This window comes from Carassius carassius, chromosome 10 (genome assembly GCF_963082965.1).
Source record: "Carassius carassius chromosome 10, fCarCar2.1, whole genome shotgun sequence".
In the NCBI taxonomy this organism is placed as follows: Eukaryota; Metazoa; Chordata; class Actinopteri; order Cypriniformes; family Cyprinidae; genus Carassius; species Carassius carassius.
In genome coordinates, this window is record NC_081764.1 from 5,141,018 (window position 1) to 5,161,706 (window position 20,689).

Here is a 20,689-nt window from a genome sequence, read left to right on the forward strand (position 1 = left end):
AGAGAGAGAGAAAGGGGGAAGACCCCAGGCTCTGTGGAGGACACATACGCTTGTGTGCATAAACACACATAACATACCTCATCTGGCCCCCGGTAAGAGTGCTAGGGCTCAGCTGTTTTGTTTAAGCAGTGAAGGAATCTCTTCAGAAAATGTTCTGCTTCCTTATTTTCACATGTTTTAAGACAGTGAATCAAGGTTTGTACAGTATAAAAAATGTGAGTGCAAAACTCAAAACCACCATGCTAGAATATTCTGTTTGGTCACTAGGTTGTTACTAGGTGGTTGCTAAGGTATTGCTATTGTTTGTGGTTGTTAGGATGCACTGGGTGGTCACTAGGGTGTTAGCTGCTAAAGTGTTTTGGGTGGTCTTTATGGTGTTGCTTTGGTTTGTGGTTTCCAGGGTATTCTGGGTGGTTGCTAGGTGGTCGCTTGGATGTTGCCATGGTATATGGGTGCTAGGGTGTTCTGGGTTTGTTGCTAGGGTGTTCTAAATGGTCACTTGGGTGGTCTAGGTGGTCACTAGGTTGTTGCTAAGGTATGTGTTTGCTAGGGACGTCGCTGAGGTGTGTGGTTACTAGGGTATTCTGGGACATTGCTAGGGTGTTGCCATGGTACATAGTTGCTAGGGTTTTCTGGGTGGTTGCTAGGGTTTCGCTATGGTATTTGGTTTCTAGGGTGTATTGTTGGGGACTAGAGTCTTACTAGGTGGTTGCTAGGGTGTTTCTATGTGGCTACTAGGGTGTTCTAGATTTTGCTATAGTATATGGTTGCTAAAGTGTTCTTTTACAGATTAATTCATGACATGATGCAGCATAAAGTGGTGTTGTTGTGTACATCAAAATATTTTCTTTGTTTCATGTGACACAGAGAAATCATGCAGTTCTGAGGCTCTGTGGGTTGTTCTGGCTAAATCCCAGCCATATGAGATCACTGTAGATCTGAAACAAGCAGACTCAGTGATTCTTCTGGGGCTAAATGCTACTCTGTTGTACTCTAGTGCTTGATAAAACAAATATTTAGCCTTTCACATTTGTCTTTTTGAGCTTAGATGTTCAAATATAGTTTATGAGAGATGTGGGAAGATTGTTTTGTTTTGCTGCTTCCAATAGAAGAGGCTCAACTGTGTGACTTTAAAGTTCAGTTCTGTTGAAAAAAAACTGAGTGTCCAGGTGTCAGGTTTGTGATAAAAAAAGAAGTATATTATTATTAATATTTTATGTTTCAGTTTAATCATAATTAATTTTTTTGTATCTACTTCATTTTTGTGGCAGAGCCTTTGTGAAATTGAATCTATTCTTCTGGAAAACAGAAGACAACGAGCGCAGTGTTGAAAAGAGGCCAAGCTACATATGTTTTATGGACATTAATTAATGTTGGATAACTAGAAAGTGTCAGAGAGTTTAGGAATAAGACTGATGCACTAAAAGCATAAAAGTTTTCATTTAAAAAAAGTTTTGTGTACTGATGACAACATTGTCAAAACGATCCGCACACTGTAACTATAGACTAAACAAATAATTTGCATGTGCATGACATCACCATTTTTACAAAATTAATGTTTTTTGTTTTGTTTAGTTTTTTGTCTGAATGTCCCATTTTCTTTTTGAACAGTTAATCTATTCTTTATCATTTAAAACCTAACAAACACGTTTTGCTTGAAAAGTGTGCATGGCTTGGTATTTTGTGCAGTGACATTCACAGATTTTTAAGTGTGTCTGAAGAGCTTAAATACCTTTGAGAGAGTATATGGAATGAAGTACTTCAGACTGTTCATTTCATCATATGATGATATAGGCAATAAAAGAAAAAAATATATATCTGTTTGACAATTTATATGGTCAAAGAGCAAGAAAGATTTAGTTTCCACATAGTTCTCACATCTGGCACAACAACAGCTAAACTGTAAATACATGATTTACACCAGAAAACAGATTGATTGAGGGCAGTTGTGTCATAGATGATCAGCTCATGTCCAACAGTACAACAGTTCAGTTCTCTTCATATTGCTTTCTTTGTATTAAATGTGAACCTGTAGAATTTCCCCAAAAAAGGCCACTTCTAGAGTGTTGCGGTTCACTGTGATTCAGCCAGACGTAAATGAGAGGTGGCAGTAGAGATATGCAGGCATCTTCTGTTGTTTGAAGGTGAGTTCAGTTCTGTTTTGTTAGCAGAAAGGTTAATGGCCTCCGTTTCTATTGGTCGTCAGTCCTAGGCATTGTGTGGATCTCCCCTGGAGCCTGCAGAAACAGACACACGCAAACGTATTACGCTGCTGGAATGTGACAGATGAAATGAAGCAGTTTACGCAAACGCTCAAGTGAGAGGGAAACACATCTTTCAAGCTGGAAGACATTTATATATTATACTGCCTACTTGAGCACAGCTCTGCACTGCAATGTCTCTCTGTCATGATTATCTCACTCTCCCTTTCAGTCGACCTCTGTCTCCGGCTAATTAATGAACTGAAGGAGACGCGGCACCTCCGGTGACAATGATAGAACAGTTATATCACTCCAGAGCGAGTGTGAGATGACTAGAGGAGATTATTAACACATTGTGAGCACAAACACATGCACTTAAAATGAATACGGTGGAAAACTGCTCCAGTTATCCAACAATGCCAAGAGTTTTTAGAATCAAGGCACAATTACAAGCATAAATGAAAAGAATCTACTCTATTTGCTGTAGCCTTCAAGGTTAAGTAAACAAAAACTTAAGTGTATGCATAATCATTTGTAAAAGGGCATCAATTTATATTTGTTTTCGGTAAAATGTCTTCAAATCATACACCTGAAGGCCGTAATTTGTGCCAGAACAGGTTGGATATGAATACAGCACCTCCGGAATTTGATCTGACACTTGATCTAAGTTTATTCCTATGAAATGCATTTAAGGACATGGAAAGGACAAAACTTGGATTCAAACTTGAAATGGCCACATCTCTAATATGTTCAGTGTGTATAACAGGAGGAAAGCCTGTTCCCTTTCAAGGGAACTTCGAACTGCGTCCTCTGAGGGGACACTATGGGGAACACCTCGTCGTGACCCGTGTCTGAAGCATACTTTGAAAAACGCCAACGTGTTGGCCGGCGACAGCCTCTGACGTCACTACCAGCGCGACTATAAATACGCGCCTGTAGGACCCGTCACTTATCTTCTTCGTCTTCATTGACTGTTTTGTTTGAAGCGTGCATCTGAGAAACGAACAATCTCTGTGAGTTTCCTTTACAGTAGCTAGGTGGCCAAAGAATTGGCACAGCACTACAGGGAATTCCATAGATGTCCGGCCAGGTCACCCTGAGGGGCCGCCTGGCTGCTTGGCGCATCCGGGGAGGTGGTGGTTACGGCAAGAAGCTCTGTATTTACTGCCTCAGGTGATGCTCCCCTCGCCTAGAAAAGAGGATTGGAGCTCACCGCTCCCGTGCGATCCAGCGCCTCTGCGATGCTTGGGAACCTCTCTGTACACATGCTTGCCTGTGTACTTTCTCAAAACCACATAGTGGTCAGTGTGCACGTTAACGCTTTGCGCACTGTCTGAAATCCACGTAAAGTGGTAAGTGTGCACGCAAGACTCTGCGCACTTTCTGAAATCCACGTAAAGTGGTAAGTGTGCACGCATGACTTTGCGCACTTTCTAAAATCCTGTACGGTAGGGGTTACGCGCTTCGCTTCATTCCCTTTCTTATGATGATTAGCCCTGGGTTCCATGGGCTTCATTCAACCAGTGTGTATTTGTTATACACCTCAGGCATCGCTTCCCTCAACATGAGGGGCTGGGTGGACTCCCACATATTGTGGTTATCAGGTGGTAGGCTTCATCAGTCCTCCCTGATGGTGAGCTCCCACATACTGTGGTTGCCAGGTAGTAGGCCTCACCAGGCCTCCCTGGAGATTTAGCTCCCACATACTGTGCATCTCCACTAAATAGCATATTGTGGTTTTTTCAGATAGTAGGCTTCACCAGGTCTCTCTGAAGGTGAGCTCCCACATTCTGTGGTTGCCAGGTAGTAGGCCTCACCAGGCCTCCCTGGAGATTTAGCTCCCACATACTATGCGTTTCCACGGAATAGCATATTGTGTTTTTTTCAGATAGTAGGCTTCACCAGGTCTCTCTGAAGACGAGCTCCCACATACTGTGGTTGCCAGGTAGTAGGCCTCACCAGGCCTCCCTGGAGATTTAGCTCCCACATACTATGCGTTTCCACAGAATAACATATTGTGGTTTTTTCAGATAGTAGGCTTCATCAGGTCTCTCTGAAGGCGAGCTCCCACATACTGTGGTTGCCAGGTAGTAGGCCTCACCAGGCCTCCCTGGAGATTTAGCTCCCACAATTTGTGCGTTCCACTAAATAGCACATTGTGTTTTTTTCAGGTAGTAGGCTTCATCAGGTCTCTCTGAAGGCGAGCTCCCACATACTGTGGTTGCCAGGTAGTAGGCCTCACCAGGCCTCCCTGGAGATTTAGCTCCCACATACTGTGCGTTTCCTAAAAAGCGAGCTCCCGCAATTTGTGGTTGTCAGGTAGTAGGCCCCACCAGGCCTCCCTGGAGTCGAGTTCCATATTGCTTTCAGTTTCCCCTGAGGTGGTTATCTGGTAACAGATAGTAGGCCTCTCTAGGCCTCTCTGTAGGTGAACTCCCACATATTGTGGTTATCAGGTAGCAGGCTTCACAGGCCTCTCTGAATGTGAGCTCCCACATACTGTGGTTGTCAGGTAACCTTTCAGTACACACGCTAAGCCTGTGTACTTTCTCAAATCCACATGGTGGTCAGTGTGCACGTTAACGATTTGCGCACTGTCTGAAATCCACGTAAAGTGGTAAGTGTGCACGCAAGACTCTGCGCACTTTCTAAAATCCTGTATGTTAAGGGTTACGCGCTCCGCTTTGTTACCTTTCTTGGGATGAGTTGCCCCGGTGTTCCTTGGGCTTCATCCAACCGGTGTGTACTTATTGTACACCCCAAGCCCCCTCAACTTGGGGGGGCTGTGTGGGCAATTCTCGGGTAGTTCAGCAGCGCTCCCCTTTTCTGAAAGGGTCACCTATGAGCATGCTGCTCGGAGCTCGGAGTCTTCCTCTCTTGGGAGACTGATTCCCGGTTCTTCAGAGCGCTCCAGTACCACATACTGTTTGAGACGCTCTGTGAGAGCAGGCATCCTGCTGAGGCAGGGGCTGAGGCCTCCAATTGCTCTGCTCCCAGGCCATTCTTCTACGAGCTGCTCTGACAGAGTTCCACAAGAGCCCCTCCTTAGAACAGTATTTGTAAATCCATGTTATGGTAAGTGTGCACGTGAAGTCTTTGCACACTTTCTGAAATCCACATTGTGGTAAGTTCGCACGCTAGTCTCTGCGTTCTTTCTAAAAACCCTAGATGGTAAGGGCTTCGCGCTGCTGCTTCGTGCCCTTTCTTGAGTTGGTTTAAGCCCCGTTCATCTTGGGCACCACTCCACCTAGGTATCCTCGGATACCTATCTAGAACAGGGTGCCGCTACTAGAGTGTTGTGGGGACAGCCCTTTCGGCAAGTTTTGCGAAAGCTAGCAGTAGCCCCTGTGTGACAGGCAAAGACTTGGTAGAGGAAAGTGCCAGGCTCTTAGCCGTATCCCTTTAAAGGAATCTTTGTGATTCCAAGCCTTTAGCTCTACCCCGGGCCAGGGCCCTACAGGATAAGTTGGGTATGTAGCTTAGGCCTTTGGCCGTAAGGGATAATGTCATAAGGCAGCCGTCAGACCGTCCCAGGGGCGACTCCCGGTGAAGAGAAAAGCTGTAGAGTTGGTACTTAGTGTTTGCCACGATTCTGGTCTGCACTCCCCTCAGCATGGCGGCGTGGGTATACTGTTCCCCATAGTGTCCCCTCAGAGGACGCAGTTCGAAGTTCCCTTGAAAGGGAACGTCTCAGGTTACGAATGTAACCATGGTTCCCTGAGAGGGAACGAGACACTGCGTCCTCTTGCTCCCTGCCATGCTTCGGACGCAAGCTTCACGAAGAAGATAAGTGACGGGTCCTACAGGCGCGTATTTATAGTCGCGCTGGTAGTGACGTCAGAGGCTGTCGCCGGCCAACACGTTGGCGTTTTTCAAAGTATGCTTCAGACACGGGTCACGGCGAGGTGTTCCCCATAGTGTCCCCTCAGAGGACGCAGTGTCTCGTTCCCTCTCAGGGAACCATGGTTACATTCGTAACCTGAGACTTTTTTTTATTTTAGCACCATTTGAGATGTGTTTTGCTAAAATTACTATATATTAATCTAAAGTGAAATCCATTAAAGGTAGGATTTTTTTTTTCTCTCTGCATGGCAAAGGACATTTCATTTGCAAATCAATTCCAAAAATCAATTGTGTATATAAAAATAATATATATACTTTTATTCAATAAGGATGTTTAAAACTGATCGAAAGTGCCATTCGAAACATTTATAATCTTAGAATTGATTTTTAAATAAATGCTATTCTTTTTAACTTTTTATTTTATCAAAGATTCCTGAAAATAAACTTATCAGAGTTTCCAAAAAAAAAAAAAAAAAAAATTAAGCAGCATGTTTTCAAAATTGATAATTATAAGAAATTTTTCTTGAGCAGCAAATCAGCATGTTAGAATGATTTCTGAAAGATCATGTTCAGCTTTGAATCAAAGAAATAAATTTAATTTTCAAATACATTTAAATAAAAACTGTTTTTTTTAATTGTAATTGCATTTCACAATATTACATTTTTACTGTATTTTTATCAACTAAAAGACTTTTTTTCAAAAACGTTAAAAAAGATCTGACCTCAAACGTTTGAATGGTAGAAGAGCTATAGGTGCATTAATGATTTTCTTTTGTTTTAACAGCATATGTGAACAATTACGGTTAAACAATTATGCTAAGAAGAATCAACTGCATTTTAGTGCACAACAATAATATTGGGCAGCAAAATAATATCTCGAAAAAATACAAGAGGTTTACCTTCTGAATTCCATTGTCTTCATTGTTTTGGAGTTTTACAAAGTGTATTTCAGTTTGTCAAAATAGCCTTATATCTGACATCAGCAAACTCCAGAATTCAAGTGAACAGATGTCCATGTTGCTTCCTTGAAAGAAACAGAAAAAGGCAGTTAACTTTGCTGCCGAAGGCACAGTTATAAACACCCTTTAGGAAAGAGTCTTAGGATGAAGATGTCAACCTGAATTTTGCGAGGTGTTGTGCAAGCCACAACACTTCAGACAGCAAGCTCTCTGTGTTAACACCTCGGATATAACAGCTAGCAAATGTGAGAGTCAGTGCAGGCACCAAACGAACACACATACACTATATTAAGAAATCATCCTTCACAGCTGATCATAGACGAGCCCTTCCTAGTCAGAGGAATGCTTGATGTTTCAGAGAGATGGAAAAACAGTTTAAAGATCTGAATATGGAGGGAACAATAGATCGGGCAGAAATTAGTTTTTTCTTAAATGATTTTTTATCACAATAATTAAATTAAGTAAATTAATGAATGTGATTATAAAGAAAATTAATTCATAGATTTTACAGTTCAGTACAATAATGAACACAGGAAAAAAAAAATGTTTAAAAGCTTAAAAAAGTTAATTTAATAAGTTAAATTAACATTTTATACATTAATGCTATTATTTTTCACAGTGTATAAACACTGTGTTTTTATACAACAATTTATACAAATGCCTTTAAAATTTCAGAATGGGGGTCCCTTGAATGAAAATGATGATATTTGGGGCTCCATGACATCTAAAAGTTAAAAAACTAGACAAGCAAAAGCTTTTATTGAGGGGGGGAAATTTGTTTGCATCCAGATAGCATTGCAGACAGGATACATTAATTTATGTTCTTGCCAGGGTCTAGATGACGTTAAACCTGTCTTTCAAAGATATACACAGGAATTTATTTTGCATGGATGCGTCACTTGATGGCAGCACTGAGCGACAAGTCAGCAAGTACCTGTTTCATACCTGTCAAATAAGCATTACAAATCTGGTGTTATGAAAGTGAAATTGAGCAATAAATTACATGCAGATTTGTTTTTGTTAAAAAAAATGTTTGTACTTGTTTTCTTTATTACTGAATTTAATAACAGCCGTGCGTGTCTTCTGTTGCTGCTCTACTTCTATATAGTGTAAAATGACGACTATAGGGCGGAAAGCGCAGATGACTGTGACTGAACCGCGCAGGTCTACAGGATGAGAATGATGCTCTCTGACTGAGAGCTTGGGACGTGTCTGGCGGACTGCCGCGCAGCCTCTAACACCCGTCAACTGGAGCGTCAGCGTGAAACCTCCGGTAATCAGCTCACGCTGCACCTCGCGTCCTGTTTTCTCCACAGGAGAGCCAAATAGGGAACGCCTGAGTGAGCCCATAACCTATACACAATCTCACTTTGACAGCTACAAAGAGAAAACACCCGAGAAACAGGCGACAATAACAATCCACCACAACCTACTTCGCGCACTGAAGTAACGCTGGCATTTTGCATGCACAGCATGTTTTCCATCTGTCTGTCAGTCCATCTTGTCAATCAATATCAATGCAATTTTCCACATGAGCACATTCAGACATTTGTAAAAGATAAAAAAATGCAAATATGTGAGAGTGTATCCGCTCTGGATGGTTTGCAAACCCAGGGCTATGCTAATTATTTGCAGAAGCTGTTTTACATAATATATTAAATACTATTAGGCTGCAAAATGTTAGAGATACATCCAATAAAGGATTGAGATCCTTATCTGATCGCAATTCTCGCGCTCTATTTTGCCAGTCAGGCTTTGTGAACCATCTGGAGCGTTGCTCTGACAACGGGGGAGAATGTCATGGTAACATTAATGGGGGTTACCCAGGAAACTGTAGTCGCCATGGAGACTGCATCAAAGGCGGACTCAAGGCGTGATCTCTCAGTCTTCAGCTTCTCATTTCGTAGTCTCTCATGCCATGGAGGCATCGATTCCAACATACTTTTCCACGTCGATCCAAGCAACTTTTTCAGATGCTTCCTCTTTTTTTCACCCTCAGTATTCAGAACCGCTGTGACGTCTCACTTTGAGGGAAATCTGAACGCTCTATTTTTAGGCTTGACGTGATTTGAGTTTTACATAATCTGGAGATGACTACATTTTCGCACACAGAATAACTTGATCGCAAAATAAAGTTGTATTGGTTTTCGTTTAGTATTAACCAATTTCAGTTGCTACAGGCAAGTCAGATTCAACAGACACAGCTTTGATTACATTATTAACAAAACGTACTGTTTTTGTGTTTTTTGGCTTGTTTTTTTTTCACATTCATTGCATTTAAATGAAGTCTTCTCTGAGATGTATTGGTGATTCTTCAACCGGGGCACTTGTTGAAAACTGTTTAATCTATGTTAATCTATATTAAATATCATGGAATACAGACCACATGAACTTAATAACCTTGACATAATAAAGGTTTTAAGTTAGTTATTAGCTAATTAACATGATTAATAAAAATACAAGAAACTGATTGTTTCAGAATCAAAATTGACAAACAATAATGTTTGGTGATAACACCTAATAGAAATCTGGTGATAATAGAATAGAAATTTGGTGATAACACCTAATAGAAAAACGTATAACTTCATAACCATTAAATATTTTCTTTGCGGGGAAAAAAAAACAACAACTGAAAATTAGTTAATTTATTAAAAACTTTAATTCTTTGTTAGAAAATATTGGCAAATTGTACACATAAATAGCAATTTAATTAAAAAATATATGCTTTTGTTTGTTTTTAAGTTCCTTGTAAAATTTCCCGGCAAATTTCGCATTTCAGCACTCAAAATTAGGAAAAAGCAATTAAAGAGATGCATTAATCTATTCTTTACATTTTTTTCTTTTTCTTTAAAATCACCCTAGGTGCATGAAAGTTCCCCTAATTGAAGATTCACCCATATATTCCACAAAGTACATATGATCAACACAGCATTATCTTCAGTTTGTTCACATTAACAGCAACACATATTCGGTTGTTTTACTTTGCCACAAAACGTAAGATATTGCAAATACTAACGTATTATGATGATTATATGTTAACACTGATACCAAACGCAGACTTACGAGCACAATATTTGCAGTGTGAGTGCTTCTTCTTTTTAGTCCCTGACTTGAACCTTATCCTTTATGCTGTGGACAAATGCAACAAGTGATTTGGAGTTTGGCACCTTTCTACCAAAATAGCGCCCTGCGTTACTTTTAGTTGCTGCCTTGTCCATAACATGTAGGGTACAACGGATCTAAAATCCCCCAGGGTAAAAGGCCCTTGTGATTTACATACTCCCAAAACACTAAATAGCAACAAAAACTACCACAGTACTTTCTTAACACCTGTTTATCTCTACGCACTGCTGAAGTGTACTGATTCATGAGGTGTGCAATGTCAAAAGTCTGATTTTGTTTTTCAGATTTATGTAGCTAATAAAAATCATTACAGCTATTTAATTTATTTAAAGACTTACAGATTTGTGATTTTTGCTAAAAGAGATTTAGATTTCAGTACCTGTTGAATAGCCAAAATTTAGTTATGTTGGTAAAAGATGACAATGCAGACTACCTGTAGAGCAACTAACTGTATTCTGTAATTGGGAGGAAATAATTTTGTTCAGTTTGTACAAAGTGGATAGATATTAGATATGACTGTTCTAGTTACAATGTGAAATCTAACATTACTTACATTGTAACTCCATGAAATGCCATATGTGAGTAAATAAACTGAAAATAGCAATAATAATCTGAAAATAGCAATAGCGATTTGCTGAAGTAGTTGCTATATAAAAAGTATTTGCTTATGGTGACAGATGTTTTCCCTCTAGCTGCCTTTGTATTGATTTATTTGTTTAATAAAAACAAACTAATTGTTGCATTTACTTTATAGAAATTTTATATCTCCATCTATATTCAGTAAAAATATTTTTTTCAACTGCCTTATACTTTGGGAGCTAAAAAAAAAAAATCCCTCAAATCGGGGCTTTTAGCCCCGTTGTACCCTAATAACGTAGCACCTCACATTCGCATGGTTGCCATCATGGTGATTACTGTAAGACTGTCTGACACTGTACATGATTTACACGTCTGTGAAAATCTTTTTAATATTCACGCAGTTTTGATTGTTCTGGTTGGAGTAGTTTGGCTGTTTGAAAGCACTATTTATTCCTTCCTCTATGACCATATATTCCGATTTACTGAGGGAGGATGTGCTTTGTGTCTGTTTCAGATCTTCTGTGGAGTTGAGATGCTGACAGCTGCCAACGTGGAGGTATTGTGCGTGCTCTTCCCCGTCAGTCTCCCGGTGATAAAAGTAATTGAAATTGGACACAATGACAGGTACGGGCAGCGCAATGGTCAATACGCCAGCGATGGCGCACAAAGAACCTACAATTTTGCCTCCGATGGTTACTGGATGCATGTCTCCATAGCCCACTGTAGTCATGGTAACCACAGCCCACCAAAAAGCATCAGGGATGCTGCTGAAACTCGAGGTAGGGTCGTCAGCCTCTGCGAAGTAGACTGCACTGGAAAACAAGATGACCCCGATGAAGAGGAAGAAGATGAGGAGTCCCAGCTCCCGCATGCTGGCTTTTAGAGTCTGGCCGAGAATCTGGAGGCCTTTGGAGTGGCGCGAGAGCTTGAAGATACGAAAGACCCTCACCAGACGGATCACACGGAGGATGGCAAGTGACATGGCTTGCTGGCCATTGCCTTGCCTCTCGGCCAGCTCCGTCCCCAGAGTGATAAAGTAAGGAATAATAGCCACGATATCAATGATATTCATGATGTTTTTGGAAAAAGTAGCCTTGCTGGGGCACGCGAAGAAACGCACGAGCAGTTCAAAAGAGAACCAGATGATGCAAAGGGTCTCGATCACAAAGAAAGGGTCTGTGAAAGGGCTGGATGCAAAAGGGCCAGTGCCATTTACAATAGGAGAGACAGTAGCTGGGTCCTTGTCGTCCCTAAACTCAGGCAGGGTTTCCAAACAGAAAATAACAATGGAAATCAAAATGACCAAAACAGACACAATAGCAATGCCTCTGGCAGGACCAGAGCTCTCTGGGTACTCAAACAGAAGCCAAACCTGTCTCTGAAATTCGTGGTTTGGCAACGGTCGCTCTTCTTCTTTGATAAAGCCCTCATCCTCGCGAAATTTCTCCATGGCTTCCTCGCCAAGTTGATAAAAGCGAATTTCCTCCGAGAAGATGTCAATGGGAACGTTCACGGGTCTTCGAATGCGCCCCCCGGACTGATAGTAGTACAGGATGGCATCGAAGCTCGGTCGGTTTCTGTCAAAGAAATACTCGTTTCTGAGCGGGTCAAAGTAGCGCATCCTTTTCTTCGGGTCCCCGAGCAATGTGTCCGGGAACTGGTTGAAAGTTTTCAGCTGGGTCTCGAAGCGCAGCCCCGAGATGTTGATGACCACTCGCTCGCAGCACTCGTGGTCCGGCTCGTATCGATCCAGCGACAGGTGACTGGGGAGCGCCGCGGTTTCCTCCAGCATATTATCGCACGCGACAACTGTCATGATGTCCTTCTCCGTCTCCGCGTACCCGTGGTTGTCTGCGTTGGTCCCTCTGTTGCTGGCTGAGGGGGAATCAATGAGATTGTAGTGGTCATCCATACAGGTGAGGAGACGGAGCGGCAGAGGGCGACCCGCCTCCCCTACCTAACATCGGGTAAACTGAGGGTTTCTCTGTCGCGCGCTCTCTTTTGCTTTTTATCACACTGTCGCCGCCCCACGGAGCTTTATAAACACATGTCTACTCCCGCCCACGGTGAGCATATGCCTGACACATATCCACCACTCGCCCAATCGGAGACTAACAAGACAAGAGCATCGATTCTCGGCGCGCGCGCGCCGCTGTGTTTTGCCTTGCGTGCACGACGCAAATCATTCACAAAGTATCCAAAACATTACAGAACATAACAGTTCCAAATACGCTCTCTTTCACACAAGTGTGAGAGTTATACAAAGAGGTTCTATAAGGTTTTTATGAGGTTCCTTTTTGTCCAACCAAACGTCTTTTTTAAACGTCTAGAGCAGTCAATTGACGTTATTTGAGTTTTACCTAATCTGGAGATGACTACATTTGTGATTTGATCACAAAATAAAGACACATTTGTTTTCGTTTAGTATTAACCATTTTCATTGGGTACAGTCAAGCCAGATTCAATAGAGACAGCTTTGATTACATCATTAACAAAACTGACATTATCGCGTGCATTTGACAAATACAATAATTCAAAAATTCAAAATGTCTTTGAACTAAGACATTAGTGTCTCAGAATCTCAGCAGAACCTTAATGATAGAAATAGTTATAAACAAATCCCGTCTTTGTATAATTAGCATATTACAATAAGGAACGGTAAAATGCCATACAGTATATTGTTTACCAAAGGAATAGTGTGTTAAAATAACAAATAATGTCATAATATTTGTGTTAACGACTTAAGTGTCTTCCCGTTTTTGTACAACAAACTGACTTTGTCTAAGAAAAGCGTTGATTGGCTGAACGTTCCTATGAAGACAATGGAGCTCTCCATGGTACTGAAGCGGAGCGCGCGCTTGAGCGACCGCGGGAGTTAGCAAAACATTAAGATACTGACTTGTATCTGCTGAACAGAACCAGATCTTCACATTTAGCCATGATGTACCTTAATGTTTCGTGAAGTTATGAATGTGCCGAGTCTGAGGTAATTCAAAGTCAAAGCCACCCACGACCTATTAAAGCACAAACAAAGAAACATTAAATATTTGTGCAATGAAATCACAGTGCGGTATGAATAATACAGTGTAAATATAAACAAAATCTAAACTTTCTTCAGAAGCCCTTAATTTCTGCTTCTCCTGGTATACAATAGAAGAAAATTCACCACTGCAGGAGCAATAAAGGCAAAATTGTACTGTTATGAAAAATATTTTTGTAAGGACACAGATAAATCCTTCAAACATTACTAAAATTGCCCCCCCCCCCTCCCAGATTTGAGATTAATGAGTTTGTGAGCCTTGATGTGTCCCTTGCACTCAATCTTATCTTGAGTAAGTAATGAGCGGTTTGACACACAGGGAGGAGTGGGTGAGTAGTACAGATACTCTCTTCATCCTCACCCTCCACCATCGTCATCACAAAGCTGTTAAGATGGCAGCTCTCTCCATTCACCAACAGCTTCCAAATCTCGCCCTCTCTCTTAATCTTATTCTAGCACGTACCGGTCCTTGACTCAAAAGGGAACTTGTGTCAGTAATTATGTTTGTGTATGTGCGTCCTCATTCCTGAGCTCATGTTAAGCAATCCCCCTAGCTGATAATGTAATGGGTTTTCCATTGTGATCTGTAGCTGATATCTGTTATGATTGCTCAAGCAGGGATGGCTAGACACATATTAAACAGGTTATTTGCACAGCAGCAGCCGTCAAGAGAGCATAGGGGTGATTCATCTTTGTAAGAGAAGAGCTCAGAGTAATTAAATATTCATGAGCATTTTTGGTCATGCCCTCTGTATGAGCCTGCAAATAGCAATGCATTATTAATCAGAATTTAAATTAAGTCAAACTATTCTTTCAATGGCTGGCTTTGGTGTTGAATTCTTGTACTCTAAGTGCAGCGTAAAATACGATAGACCACAACTGTGAGGGAGATAAAATACAAATTAAGTACTTTGACACACTCTGTCTAGACAGTCCAGCAAATATAAGCTTGGTGATTGCCTCTATGCCACTAATTTAGTTCTCGCTGGTGAGCAAAAGTAGAAATCAATGGGGGTTTGAGGTCACTGGTCAGGAAGTCACTGCCAGTGAACGCATAAGCTGGAGATCATTACATGTCAACACTGGTCAAGGTCAGTGCAGGATAGTAGAAATATTTCCTATCCAGACTGGCCTAGTACTAGCAAAAGAATGGCAATTGATTTGTGTGAAATAATACAGTATCTGTTGAATGTCTGTTTTTGGAAACTAATCCATTATAATTGTTATGCTCAGTGGCTGGTCAGTTATCATCTCGGCTACTGTGTGTAATGAACATTTTAAAAAGAGTCTTATGTTAGGATATATGACATTTTTCCTCTGATTACTGTCTTTAATGTAATTATTTTCAGTCAAAGACATACTATGTTTGCATTGGTGAGTCATGCAAAAATTAAGCCTATTTTACGATCATTTGTATAGTGACCATATTGTTATGACAATTAAGCACATTTCCCCACAAAATCTAATTATACTGTTTTGTGTGTGTGTGTGTGTGTGTGTGTGTGTGCTCTTGTTTTTGTGACATATCAGGACACAACTCTGTATAATGACATGGGTATGACACAGTTATTACAAGAAGAGGGTGACTTATGAGGACATAACCCATGTCCCCATTTTTCAAAATGCTTATAAATCATACAGAATGAGTTTTTTTGAGAAAGTGAAAATGCACAAAGTTTCCTGTTAGGCTTAGGTGTAGGGTTGGTGTAGGGCCATAGAATATACAGTTTCTACAGTATAAAAACCATTACGCCTATGGGATGTCCCCACTTTTCACAAAAACAAACATGTGTGTGTGTGTGTGTGTGTGTGTGTGTGTAATTTTGATTATTATTGGTGGAGATTCTTATTTAAAAAATGTATGATTTCTTACAATACAAGGAATTCTTAAAATTAAGTGTCAATTACATGTTGATGGCAGAACAAATACTTTCATGATATTTAGATTACAAATGTATATGTAATCAATACCAAAGTATGAAAACATGTTATTTTTGCAACTTTGGAGTCCATACAGTTAAGTGAGTGAAATTTATTGGCATAAATATACCACTGCCATACTTGCAGTGGATTGCTGTGCACATGCATTTGTTGCTGCTGCCGTTCACCCTTTTGGAGCACTGGAAAGAAACACAAGCCATTCGCCTTTTTAGTAGTTAGCGTATCATCGGAATGATTTTGAAATGGATATTTCAAGGTAAAAGCTACATACAGTTGCTTTAAAAATGAAAGTTAGAGATAATGAAATATAATGGTATATAAAAAAAATACACTTCATTTTTGTCTTTAAGCAGATGTAAATACTTTCCTCTTTTTCCCATGATTTCGGGTGAAAAACTATTTTAATAGAGTTTACTGTAGCATCAATACCTCAATTTGAAAACTCATTCCAAACTCTACGTCTATTTTATATATAATTAAGCAACTTGTTTTGGCAGTATTATTAAATGCATGGCATCTTGAGCATCTTCTTACCCCTGCTAATCAGGCAGTGCTATCAATCAGAACAACTGCTGCCATGGTAATTAGAAAAACAAACACACAGCACTGACTTGGACATCTATTTCCATGGGAGTAATCGCTGACACCTCCTCAGCCCTGCCAACCATTGCAGCCATGGGGAAATATGAAACATACAAGTACAATAACTCCCACATTTGTACATATCATGGATTTACATACACAGACAAACACACAGTTGCTTTAAAAAGATTATAACCTCTTATATAAATATTGCATCTAGAAGAGAATGAACAAGCAACATAAGTGCATTGTCCTTTGTAATCATGGCATTTATTTGTATGTTTTTTTTTGATGAAATGGGAAAAGCAAAACAAAAGTTTTACACATCACCAGTTTAGCAGTGATTTGAATAAGCACTTCAATCAATGGCTTATTGTGGGGCTTGTTGTCATATTTAAGGTGGCTTTGAAGAACGCTTGACGTTGAGTTCACATCAGCCAACATGCTGAACACGCAGGGAACACTGACCGATGTGGATGAGATGCATCTGAACGTCTGGCATTAGGCATGTCAATGAGAATCATTCTGTGGTAAGTAGAATGAAAACAAACAGAAGGATGACATTTCCTTTATTCTGTGGCTAAAATAAATATTCATTTGCTGCTTTTTCCCTGAGAGACGCTTTGTAGTGACTCATCATGACTGACACTGACTTTCACTTTCAACAGTAAACGAAAGATTCAGATGAATAACATTTTGACTGCTCTGTAATAAACATGCCAATTAAATGCTAATATACAGTACAGTTTCTACAGCAGAACCAAATTAAGGCTTTCCATGCTGTTTGGCATATCACATTCTTCATTTGATTTGACACACTTACGATACAAAAGTTGGTAAGATTTTTTTTTTTTCTATAGTTTTTTAATGAAGGCTCGTTCACCAAGGCTGCTTTTATTTAATCAAAAATACAGTAAAAACAATAATATTGTGAAAGATTATTATAATTTAAAAATAACTGTTTTCTATTTTAAAAAAAATAAAAAAAAATAAAAGTTATTCCTGCAAAGCAGAAATTTTAGCATCATTACTCCAGCCTTCAGTGTCACACGATCCTTCAGAAATCATTCTAATATGCAGATTTGTTAATTTTGTGCATCTTACTGATTACAAACTTTTGATATTTAAGGGGAACATCAACCTCTAAAAATTCCCAGAAGATAAAAAAAGGAAGAAAAAAAGAAAGATATCCCAGGTTTGATGCCAAAAGTCAGTGTGTATGTTTGTGTACTTGTTTGTATGATCATTGATATCAATTTGTGTAAAAAAACATTTTCAGAGAAGAGGCCATTGTATGGCTTCAGATTGTTTGCAGTATAGTGCAGTTGTATAGACTACTTTTATGATGTATTATTTTTACTCCAGTCATCATCATCAACAAGAGCACCCTGGACATTTTTGGAAATATCTTCTATTATGTTCCACCGAAAAAGGTCATACAGGTTTGAAATGACATTAGGGTGAGTAAATTGTGACAGAATTTTACATTTGTGGTGAACTATTCCATTAAAACAATATTATATGTTGAACAGATGACATTAACAACAATATAAAGTAGGTATAAAGCCAACAACCAAACCTGTTTGCCAATGTGCTTTAATCAATGTGCTGTATGCTTCAAAACAACTGGATTTCAGCCCAATCCCACAGTACCCCAGTGCGTCCTATAGGAGCTGTCAAAGACAGGCAAGCTAGACACACACACAAGCATTCTGCTCCACACAGGGGTGAAAAAGGATCCCCTACCCCTGTGTCTCATTTATGACACCAGGCATCCAATAAACACTCAAAGACATAGATGCACAGGTAGACAACTTGCCCTCCATACATAAAATGCAAGCCTATAGAAAAACAAACACTCATGGCTATTCGCAGTTGACATACATACTCCAACATCCATTTGAGTGCAAAAAAAAAAAAAAACCCATGCACACACACATGCACGCTGCTGCATAATTCATGTGCACACACTTATAACCCATAATCCACCTACACAGAATTTGGGAAGGGTTTTCCCCTGGTGCAGAATTAAAGAGCTCACACGTCCCAGCCCCCACTTCCTCTTACCTCTCCATTCCTGCACCTCGTAGCTGGAAACACTGGCAGCTGAGCACCTCACAGAGCCAGACCACGTGTTGGTATTCATTGTGTGTTCTGAGATTACCCTGGATACTCTTTATAGGCTTTAAGCCACAACATAACAAATACATGCACTGTTTATATGTGTAAGGTCATTACCTTAGCCAATTTCCTGCAAAATCCTCCACTTTCAGCTCAACAATCTTAATTTTTGTTACATAATGTAAGGCTGTCATAACAGGAACACATGCCTTATACAAAAGTTATGGTATTTAATATGAATTATGCAAAAAGAGCAGGAAGGTTTTATCATATAGGATGCCAAGCGGTAACCTGAGTAGAGTGAAAAATGCATGAAACATCTCTTAATACAAAGCAAACATTCAGGTTTGCACATGCAAAATGCAACATTACAGATTCAACATGCCACCAGAAGCTTAACATGTAAATCAAATAGTCTCTTTCTGTCTGATTTGGTGGATTGTGTTCAGAATAAACTACAAAATGGACCATACTATATCCTGGTATCAAAAAATGTGGTTATGTGTGTCAATAGCAAGACTCTAACTAATGAAACAAGAGCGCTCACAGCTGGTAATGTGTTAAAATTGGTAATTAGGTTGAGCTGTGTGAAATGTTATCAGAAGTCTTCAGGTTTCTGGAAATAGAGTATAGTGTCGCACTTGAGATAAGTTGTGCAACTTGGATTGAGCTGTGCATTCTTGCTGTAACATATTGAACTGCATTGACTAACAGAGATTCAGTTGCATAATTTACAGCAGTTGCATGTATATTATACTGATCAAATGTCTCTTCATATTTTCTTCGATGGAGGTCTGTGTTTATATGAATTTCGAAGTGATGTTTAAAAGAGAGCTTTAGGCTTGCATGCTGTTATCACTGGCTCATGTTAAATTGCTGTAGACTCATCTGATTTTCTTCAAAGTGTTTCAGATTACACAGAAATCAATGAGTTCTTGATATTAATAGAAGTGGGAGGAACCAAATTTCCTCTGAAAGTAAGGTAAGAATGATCATTTAAGTGATCCAAGCTTTCACATCTTAACTAGGTCAGGCAGATGACATTGAATGTAGACATATGTTCACCATTTCTGCTGGTGTCTGTGGGTGATGTGTATTGACGCTGTGATGTTTCCTGATTTACTGCATGGAAGCCCATGTTACGAGACATGTAATCTAGATGCTGTGAAACTATCAAACCTTTATTCATTTCTTTATTCTCCAGCTGTATACACCTTAAATGTATGTGGTCTGTAAGTTTTTTTTTAATTATTTTTATTTTTTATTTAGCAAGGATGCGTTAAATTGATCTGTTACAATAAATGTCTGTTTAAATAAATTTTTCATCACAGAATCCTAAAAAAAAACACATCTACAGGTTTCCATAAAAAGTCTTAAAAACAGATAATAATAAAAAATATTTCTTGAGCAGCAAATCAGCATATTAGAATGATTTCTGAAGGATCATGACACTGAAGACAAGAGTAATGAAGCTAAAAATTCAGCTTTGCATCACATAAATAAATTACTTTTTAGAGTATATTAAAATTAGAAAAAAGTTATTTTAAATTGTATTAATATTTTGCAATATTACTGTTTTTACTGTATTTTTTATCAAATAAATGCAGCATTTGTAAGCATAAGAGACTTCTTTTAAAAACCTTAACAACCTCAAACATTTGAACGGTAGTGAATGTATGTCACGGCACAAATTCTCAGCATTTTAATCGCCTTTGTGCCTTCACTACTTCATTTTAAATGGTCCTGTGGTGTGACCAACTACTTCATGTAACCTCAATTAGTATAAGGTCATAACACTGCATGTATATTAATTATAGAAGAAACTATTTTTAAGAACAGTTTTAGTGACTTACAGCATGTCACATCACAGGATACGTACGAAACTGTTTGCTTTAACATCAACTATAAAGGAAGCTTTTGATTTGTTTGTTTAGGGATATGAAGAATGAGACAATTAGAATGATATGAGAGATTATGTAGTCATCGTCCAACCCATAAAAACCCAAACTCCAAAAGCACCACAAATGATTTTGATTTAATCTTAATGATTTTAATCCAGTTCACACCGGCATCTCTCTGAAGTGGAGTAAAAAGTGGGTTAGATCTCATGAGTCCCCTCCATGTTCTAGAAGCAACAAGGGTCTTTTTCTGGCATGCAAGTCTTGCGAGATGTTTATCTTCCGGTGAAAATAAAACCATGACTTAATGAAGTTCTGCACTATAATGATGAAACCAGCATGAAGCATTTGAAGCTGCATGCCATTTAAATAATTCCTGCTTTTTTAGTTCATTTACAATGG

General features: G+C 39.5%; 1 protein-coding gene and 1 long non-coding RNA gene across 3 annotated transcripts; both read right to left on the reverse strand.

The window, feature by feature from the left end:
* Positions 1-1,815: 1,815 nt before the first annotated feature.
* Positions 1,816-9,527, reverse strand: LOC132151592 (uncharacterized). Of its 2 annotated transcripts, XR_009436426.1 has the most exons (3): positions 8,827-9,527; positions 6,944-7,068; positions 1,816-2,237 (listed from the first exon to the last, which is right to left on the reverse strand). It is a non-coding gene; the product is annotated as an uncharacterized LOC132151592 (long non-coding RNA). The 2 variants fall into 2 exon arrangements; XR_009436425.1 differs by having other exon boundaries at positions 6,944-9,527.
* Positions 9,528-10,974: 1,447 nt separating this feature from the next.
* On the reverse strand, positions 10,975-12,755 carry LOC132151591 (potassium voltage-gated channel subfamily A member 3-like). The gene has a single exon (XM_059559805.1). It carries the CDS (start codon positions 12,615-12,617, stop codon positions 11,070-11,072), a length of 1,548 nt encoding a protein of 515 aa, XP_059415788.1. The 5' UTR covers positions 12,618-12,755; the 3' UTR covers positions 10,975-11,069.
* Positions 12,756-20,689: the final 7,934 nt, after the last annotated feature.

Coding starts and splice junctions, on each gene's coding strand:
- LOC132151591 (XM_059559805.1), bottom strand. CDS start 12,617: ATGGATGACCACTACAATCTCATTGATTCCCCCTCAGCCAGCAACAGA.